General features: G+C 47.2%; 1 protein-coding gene across 1 annotated transcript in view; it reads right to left on the bottom strand.

Moving 5' to 3' along the window:
* Positions 1-392: 392 nt before the first annotated feature.
* The window catches only part of LOC135827293 (uncharacterized), an 11875-nt gene continuing 2505 nt past the window's right edge, over positions 393-9762 (bottom strand). The window contains exons 2-7 of the mRNA XM_065339818.1: positions 5962-6137; positions 3385-3507; positions 2981-3082; positions 2249-2362; positions 1514-1599; positions 393-1068 (exon numbers count right to left, since the gene is read on the bottom strand). Of these exons, the coding sequence (XP_065195890.1) occupies positions 1044-1068; positions 1514-1599; positions 2249-2362; positions 2981-3082; positions 3385-3507; positions 5962-6137 (626 nt within the window). The 3' untranslated portion in view covers positions 393-1043. The remainder of the gene's footprint in view (positions 1069-1513; positions 1600-2248; positions 2363-2980; positions 3083-3384; positions 3508-5961; positions 6138-9762) is intronic.

Below are 9762 nucleotides of genomic sequence, written 5' to 3'. Positions count from 1 at the left end.
TTTCAGTTGTCTCTTGTAGTATGTTCCTCAAGTCCTTTGACTGAGAATCTGACAGTTTGGGTTCAAATCCCAGCATTTGGCTTCAGATTTTTCTTCTTTCAGTTCTGATTTTTTTCTAAGTTGAGGAAAAAGTTCTAAGTCCTCGGGCTAAGTGGTCAATAATAAGTGGTCAATATAAGCGGTCAATATATGCTGATATTTGACCGCTTAGAGACCACAAGTTTCTGTGGGGGTCAATAATAAGAGAGTGATAAAAACCAATATACAAACCTCGGCTTCGCCTCGGTTTGTATACAGGTTTATATTTCCCATATAATCAACTGGTTAGGTTATATTATATACATAACCCCATAAACCGCATCCCTTTTACCCTCACACAGAGCAAGTCAGTGCCAAGTTCACCGTGGGTGTCGGCACAGTTCATTGCATGTAAATTTGTACTCGCATGCATCAACGCGATTGAGGGAGCACTAAACACATTCCCTGTTACCAGCGCAGGATTTGAACTCGGAACGTCATGATTCGCAGACACGCCTACAAACAAATCGGCTATACGCGTTAGTAACGCACAAATGTTTTCATAAGCGCATGACCCTTTACGTCACTAATATAAATTTTAATTATGTGCGTCACTACGGCACATATAACGGAAATCAGAGCAAACGGAAAATGTCTTCAAGAAGACGAAAAAAATAACTTACATCCCATTGCAACCAGGCATAGAACACCAATCACACACTTGTACGCAGTTTATACCCCAGGCGAGGCAACAATCAGAATTAATTATGAAATTTGTTTGAAAGAGTTTGGAAAACACATGAAGTATGTTGTATGTAATGTATTCAGCAGACAATGTGTAATGTAAGAAAAAATCAAACAGCTGCGAGTTTACTGACTACGTCCAGCTATATGCCAGGAAAGTACAGTGTAATTACACACACGCGGTAGAATTGACAACACGCCGTAGAAAATGGCGACTTTGTCATACATGTATAATCAGATGACGTGTCTGTGTAAATTAAGGCTCCTCGTCTAGCTCCGTTTCAACTTTCCGAGTCGGCTTGGCAGCTGTTTACAAAGCAAAATCACACGACAAGAGAACACAAAATCATTCAATCAGTTCAAATCAGTACTCCAAGGTGTGAGGTCTACAACAAATATCAGCCTTCTGTGCTAAATCAACATTGATCACAAGCCAGAGAAATCCACCATTGCCGTAACGATGACAGCAAAGCAAGTGCTTGCAGTGTTTCGACTTCAGGCATCACAAAACATCCTGTCGTGGTTACAAGTCACTTATATCTTGCAGTGCAAATTCAGGAATCGACGTGCATGTGTGTGGCAAAACCGACAACGCACGAAACACTGTTCAGTACAGAAAATCAAAACCCCTAGTACGCAAAACAGACCCATTTGTTTGGCATATCCGGTTTCATGACAGTCGGTGATTCCGCCATACTCCACCTTTACACATTAATTTTACTCACTCGTGAACTAAAAAATAAGCACATACCTAGTTTCCGCTTCATGCTGTGTGATGAGCTGCACACATTCATTATAACCACGTTCCTTTGCAAGGTCCAATGCTGTGCGATAATACTGAGTAGCACAACAATACATCACAAACACAAACCCAGAAATACTCATTCAAAAAACGAAAGAAATTTACAATAATATCAAGAAAGTGAACGATGCAGCACAGCAAGCACATTATCGGCGATGAGAACTAGCCAATGACCTCTTGAAATAACTCAAGTGACGAACAACATCTTCCTCACTGACATCCTTGTCCTTGAACTGTATCCAAACACTTCAATTCACTTCACTGGTCGAATCATTTTAAAAAATCCCAAAGGAAACTATGAGGAGGGAAAGACATCAACATCACAGCTCTTCGTCAGGAACAAAAGCATGTCTTCCTTGTACTCCTTGCAAAAGCATCAACTCATCACTCCTTACTCGTTCCAGCAATCATAATTAATAACGCTGTCTATTCACACTACACTTTCAAAACGATCTTCAGCAGAGAGAAAGAGAGAGTCAGAGAGAGAGAGAGAGATAGAGAGATAGAGAGAGAGAGAGAGAGAGAGAGAGAGAGAGAGAAATAGAGAGAGAGAGAGAGAGAGAGAGAAAGAGAGAGAGGAGAGAGAGAGAGTGAGGGAGAGAGAGAGACAAATAGAACAGGAGAGGAAAGGCAATGATGAAGAGTAGAAACTGTATATTTAACAACACAGAATCAAATACTTACCCTGTCAAGCAGTGTTGTATCCAAGTTGATACTGTCACTGGCATGTGACAATATCACCTTGACAACGCTGATCTTGTTCCTGTCGACTGCATAGTGCAGCGGAGTCCATCGTGCCTGCAGAGAAAGCGAGAATGTGATGAGTATTGCTGTACAACCATTACACAAGAACACAGACCTGGATAACTAGGACAAACCAACAACAATGCACGTGCACACATGAACACGCATGCAGGACCACAGGCACTTGCATAAACGTGAAGAAAAACAAGTCATTGTTTACACATACATGTATGTGTACACACCTATGGACACACATTCCCACGTACACGCACATATACGTTTCCCGTTTGCGTCTGTCCTTTAAACTAGTCAATATAATACATATACATACCTACATCCATAGAAGACCACACATGAAAATACAAGATTACACAGGTTGTACCATAAACCGGTCGTTTCTGATGAACATATGCGAGTGCAGACATGAACACACGTGGACACGACGACATACGAGTACAAACGTTGAACAGATTGTCTTACAGATATACACACAGACTTGTAAAAGCACTGTTAGTCAGTTGGATCCTGATGCTGCCTCTTGTACGATAGGTCGAGGCCGTGAATCACCCTTGGGAACATGATATGTCTAAGGCGCATAATGTTCCCAACGGTCTATACAAAACTGGGAATTCAGTGGAGACAACCAGACTCTAGAATAGCACTATTTCTTACCCCGCTGGCCTGTGCGTTGAGGCAAGCACTGCGTTCGATGAGCAGTTTTGCTAAGCGTGCATTGCCTGCCTCTGCACAATGGTGCAAGAGTGTCCAGTTGTACTGAACAGATACCCACACAGGCGCACACAGAAACACACACAGGCGCACACACAAACACACACACACATACACACATACTTACACACACAGATGAACATGCACACACACACACACACATGCACACACGCACACACACACACAGACATACATATACACACACAAACACACAGATGAACATGCAGTACATTTACACCGACGTCCACACAGAGACACCAGCAAAGACGTACCCATGGGAGTGAACTAGCACAGTACACTGAAAACAGACACTGTCTCTTGTCACAATCCAAAACACAACAACTTACATCGGTCTTATCTTCTTCATTCACATCAACATACTTGAAGTCCAGAATATAGTCGACAAGACCTTGCATCATTTCGTCACTGAGATGTTCACCACAATAGCAGAGAACAATTATCACCGTGACCTATGGGAGATACAGAACAGAAGAAACAAATTCACAATTGCAACAATGACAACAACATATTGGAAAGACGCAATTATTACACCCATCCCAAAGTCGGGCAACCCCTCCCATCCTACCCAATACTGACCCATCTCCCTGGTCAGTATACTATGATAAACACAATATTAAAAATAGTCCACTCTTTTCTGTACAATCACATAGCACCGCAATTACCTCCCAAACTATCCGGCTTCAGGAAACAAGAGGGAAGTACCTCCTAACCAATCCGGCTGCAGGAAACAAGACTGAACCAAACTGCAACTAGCACGGATCGTGCACCAGATGTCCACAGCTAGGAATGCTGGGAAGCATGTTGTTGCCTCTATCTTCGACATTCGCATCGCGTTTGATCGAGTGTAGCATCAAGGCTTGCTGAAAAAGCTGAGACAGTATGGTGTCGAAGGTAAGGCTCACAGGTGGCTCGAAGCCCACTTGACAGGACGCAGATTGCGTTTGCAGGTTGAAGGCACAACATCTGCCTTCATTCCAATTCGAGCGGAGTGCCCCAAGGCTCTGTCCTTCTGTTCTTGGTGTAGCTGCCTGTGAGAATGATACAACCTCGTGTAGCCAATTCGCGGACGACACTGCACTGATTGCCAGTGCAGGCAACTACTTTGAGTGTGAGGCGGCGCTACAAAGAAGGGTCGATGCCGCAGCAGAATGGCTAGAGTGCGGCCACCTCCTAGTTGATAAAACGAAAACTGTCATACTCCCCTTCTACCATGCTCACCGACCTCCACCACGACTACCCGAATTAGAGCTCGGGGAAACTATACTAGAAACAGTACCACAGCACCGTCATCTTGGAATACTATTCGAACATTACCTATGCTGGACAAAACACGTTGATAGTACGGTATTATAGTAAAATTCCTGAAATCATTCTACTTTCTATTCCATCTAAGATCAACCCTTACCACGTCTGCTCTTGTAAGTAGAATATACTGCACGCATACTACCCCTGTACTCCTATGCAAGTCACGTTGTAAACCCTATATCCCACATCACCTTAGACAAGGTAGAGAGAATCCATCGGAAAATCCACACAATCATGCCTCCGCCTCCCTCTCTCCACCCATATTAACCACTCTGACCTTCTGTACCGCATCAAATGGCCAAATCTCTTCTCCCGCTAAGGTTAAACACATAATGTTTGTTCACTCCATCAACCATAATTACGCCCGCCTCATATTCTAATGCTCGCAGCCCCAAATCGTGCCAATTCATGCTGTAGCTTTCGGCACACTCTCACTAGTCTTGGTATTTGCCAACTGCACCGACCGACCGTTGCCTGGGGTTTCCTTGGTATAAATCTCTCCATTATTTCAAAGGCCTCTCATCAACGTTACCCGATAATCAATCACCAGCTTTGTTCAAGCAAAATATATCAACCGTGCTGCTGAATTCAATTTGCTCATGCACGAACCACGCTCACCCGTACATTTATTCTGATCACTGCTGGCCCTGAAATTTCCCCATCATACTAATCTCACTATAACCATTATTTCTTATTGGCCACAGGCCATCTTGAGAATAAAGATTTGAAACAATACTCTCAGTACAATGCCACTCGGAGTCAGGAAACCTACTGATTGATCTCAGAGGTCAAAAACCAGTCAAATTGTCATAACTTTGTTCCGGGAGACGATTGCAGCAATTCTCTCTCTCTCTCCCCCTTCTCTCTCTCTCTCACCCTCACTCTCGATCTCTCTCTCTCTCTCTCGCGCGCGCGCGCTCTCTCTCTCTCTCTCACACACACACTCCCTCTATTTCTCTCCCAGTAGCGCGGACACACACATGTGCGAACGCACATGCACACACACACACACGCACACACACACACACACACACACACACACACACACACACACACACACACACACACACACACACACACAAGATACTGTCTGTCCACAGGGCAAGTTTTGAAAGTAATAATATAGTTTGATGAGAGAGGAACGAAAACCTTTGGCTAACAATTCAACCTCTTGATAAAATATAATAAACGAAATTCTGCCAGCCTTCTTGACCCCAGCTATGTTACAGAAACAATTTCTATCAGCCATCAATCACTTGACAATGGTGCAGACAAGAAGACATCGGGTCGCCACTTGAACACGCATATGCACATACAGTTACGTGAACACACACACACACATGCACACGTCCATGCACACACACACACACACACACACACACACACACACACGTGCACGCACACACACTTGCATGTATTCATGCAGGGAAGCAAACACACAAGCACATGCACATACACATACATGTAAGCACACACATGTACACTCACACGTGCACAAACACACACACACACACACACACACACACACACACACACACACACATACACACACACACGCATACACACATACACACACATTACATAAGCACTCTACTTACTCCTAGTGTGCAGGAACATGTGGTTGTATTCCAGCTAGGTGGTGACCATCTAACTTTCTCTGCTCCTGTGCTGTGCAGGAGATGAAGGACGTTGAACACAAACGCCCATATCTCATGAATCGCTCGTCCCCTCTCAGAAACCACACCAGCAAATTGCTTCACAGTTTCTTGAAGATCTGTACCATACAAACACAAATGACATACGAATGACATTTTCACCTCTTCAGTATTGTTGGCACGTGCGCAGACAAACGTCATGACGTCATAACAATATCCCTTATTATTATTATTATTATTATCATTATTATTGTAACCAGATACTATATACACAGTCAGAAAGTGCAATAACTATGCACAAAACTGACAGAATACTGAGACATTCGACGTCCTGACACCTAGCTCCTAACTAGTATTATGTACTTTTCATTTCTACATTTTATTTATGGCTCAACATCCGAGTTTCAACTTATTATTAAAATTAATTATAAGTTTCCGTGCATGGCACGGTAAGTGAAGTTAGCAACCAACCAACAATTACATTTCCGAACAAAATTTGCACGTACTTTCCATAGCGCATCACGTGGCGGTGCACTCCAAAATCCCGCGCTCTGGCACGGGACCTCGCGGAGCATGCGCATTACTCCGCCTCTCGATGCTTTTTCTTCTTCATCCTTGCTGCGCCAAAGGTCAGATCGCGTGACAACCTTGGCCAGTTTTTTAGCTTCAAGAAAATTCGGTCTGTACAGCTGCGACAAGAACTGGCGGCCCGCAATTTAGACACGACGGGGACCAAACCCAGGCTGTTGACTCGCCTGCTCGAGTCATTGGAGTTCACTGCAGTGTGCGAGGACTTGTCCACCCAGGCGGCCGAGCAGAACCTACCCCAGGCAACCGCTGCTCCGTCCCTGAGGGACATAATCCGGGAGGAGGTCCGTGCTGCGCTTGGAAATCAGGCCGCAGCTCCAGTCCCGCCGGCAGCTCACGCAGCGGCACTCCCACGGCAAGCACCAGCAACTTCGCATGACGCTCTGCCTGCTCCGCATTTGGCGGCCGCCATCTCACCGCCAATGAACCCCGCAGGTAAGAGAACGATTAAGCCAACCGTGCCGAAAGCCATTCACGATAAAGTAGTAACTGGCCAATTTGTTGAATTGGGCTCAATGTTGCCTAGCCCGTCCCAAGGGGACACTAGCCGCAGCATTCTCCAGATCGACCACGACAGCTCGCACGACGCAGTTTTTTTTTTTTTTTTTTTTTTTTTTTTTTTTTTTTTTTTTACAAAGACCACTTAATGCCAAACATGAGATGCAGCTAGGGGAAGCACGCACAACCTGAATCGTGGCAGTGGTGGTGAGGTTTAGGGAGCTCCGCCGACCTAGGGTCTCGACATCATAGCCACCCAGACGCACCAAGAGTGGGTGGGGAGGGAGAGCGAGAGAGAGAGAGAGAGAGAGAGAGAGAGAGAGAGAGAGAGAGAGAGAGAGAGAGAGAGAGAGAGAGAGAGAGAGAAAGAGAGAGAGAGAGAGAGAGAGAGAGAGAGAGAGAGAGTGGTCCTGGCACCGGCCAACAGGCCCTCCAGGAATGTCGAGAACATCCACACCTGGCTCGATGCCTGGACAACCTACTGCGCGATTTACGCTACAGCACACCCCTCCAGGGCCCAGAGCTGCTTGCGTACCAGCAGATTATCCTGAAGATAGCCCGGAAATTTCGATTTGAGGCCTTACAGGAGTATGACTGATCATTCCGCTCACTCCTGGCCACGGACACAACCATGCGATGGGACGCTATAGACCAGGACCTATAAACAACTTTATTTGACGCGCGGGCATTTCGTCCCTTTCGGCCCACCAGCAGCAATGGTGCTCGTTCCTTTCGGCCCAACAGCAGCAACGACGCTCGTTTCTTTGGCAACGATACGGTCAACAAAGAAGTATGCCCCTCTTCAATCAAGGAAAGTGCGTCCGCTCCACCTGCCGCTTCGCCCACAGCTGCCTATCTTCCGGCCGCCTTGGTCATGGCCAATCCATATGCTCTGCTGGCCAACCCCGCAAAAAGCTCACACTCGCCTTGGTCCCCTGTAAATATTCCCCTGCGGCTTGAAGAGCTATCCCAGCACCCCGATAACGATTTTGTGCATTCTCTTTGTCTCGACATGCGCTTTAGGGCCCACATTGGCTATCATGGTAATAGATCCCGCCTCGTCGCCCCTAATCTCCCTTCTGCACTGCTCAACCCTGCCGGTGTCTCTGCTTACCTTCAGTCTGAATGCACAAGTGGCCACATGGCCGAGCCTTATTCCCAACCCCCGTCTCCTAATATCCGATGTTCTGGCGTTGGCATCGTGCCCAAGAAGACTGGGGGCGTACGCCTCTTCATGCATTTATCTGCCCCTAGCGGCTCTAGCATTAACGATGGCGTTGACCCTGACGAGTTCTCCCTGCATTACGTTGCGGTAGATGATGCAATACGCTGCATTTTCGGGCACGGCCCCGGAGCTCTCTTCTCTAAGGTTGACCTGAAGCACGCCTTCCGGCTCTGCCCTGTTTCCCCTGACAACTGGCACCTACTTGGCATTTTTTGGGAAGGTTCGTACTATGTCGATAAGGTACTACCATTTGGCCTCAGATTCTCCCCATTTCTGTTCAACAGACTTGCCGGTGCTGTGGCATGGATTGCAGTTAATAATTACGATATTGTTGATTTGCTGCATTACCTAGATGATTTCTTTCACGTCCAGCCGTCCAACTCCGCATCTATGCTCAAATTCAAGACACTGGTGACTGTATTTGACATGCTGAACATCCCATTGGCCGTCGGAGGGGACAAAGTGTGCCCGCCGTCAACTTCAATACAATTCCTGGGCATCGAGCTCGACACAGCCGCCTGGGAGCTGCGCCTCCCGGCAGCAAAACTGTCACTCGTCGCGTGGCTGTCGAAGAAGATGTGCACCAAGAGGGAACTGCTGTCCATGGCCGGTAACCTGTCTTTCGCAGCCAAAGTCATTCCAGCGGGTCGCACGTTCTGCAGACGCCTGTTCGACAGCGCAACAACGCTCCCTAGCCTAGATGCACTGGTAGCCTTACTTTCGGAGGCAAAGCTTGACATCCTGCGGTGGGATGCTTGCATCAGCCAATGGAATGGTCGGAAGCCCCTCATCAAGCCGTCCTGGAGCATAGCCGAACACATGGGGCTGTACACCGACGCTTCAGGTCGACACGGTTTCGGTCTGGTTTTCGGCTGCAAGTGGTCCTATGGCACATGGTCTCCTAACCAAGCTGAGCACACGATCGAATGGAAAGAATTGTACGCCGTGATGTTGGCCCTCTGTACCTGGGCGCACACGTTGGAGGACGAGTGCTACTCTACAGTGACAACGAAGCAATCTGCTACATCTGGAGCTCTGGCACGTCCCCAAATAGAGCGGTCATGGACCTCGTCAGGGCCGGCTTATTGAAAGCCGCCCAGCATAACATTGTCCTCCTGCTGCGCCACATCGCCGGACACTGCAATGATCTTGCTGATTCTCTCTCCCTTCTGCAGGTAGGTGCTTCCGGACCCTCAACCCAACTGCCGACGCAGCGCCTACACCACCAGCGCAGTCCACCCTCCATGAGTGGATGAGGCCGCCATGGAGCTCATCCGTCACGGCCTGGCAGACAGCCCCAGCGCGACGTTCACTTCAGTGCAGCGTTCCTGGTGACGGAGCCCAGCCTGATTAACTTTCTGAATTGGAAATTCTCGTTCGGCTCGTCTGGCTCGTCTCTGAAACTCACCACCCAGGCGCTGAGAAATCATCAC

This window comes from Sycon ciliatum, chromosome 11 (assembly GCF_964019385.1).
Source record: "Sycon ciliatum chromosome 11, ocSycCili1.1, whole genome shotgun sequence".
In the NCBI taxonomy this organism is placed as follows: domain Eukaryota; kingdom Metazoa; phylum Porifera; class Calcarea; order Leucosolenida; family Sycettidae; genus Sycon; species Sycon ciliatum.
The sequence above is the reverse complement of the archived record's forward strand: the minus strand, read 5'-3'. Positions and strand labels throughout refer to the sequence as shown.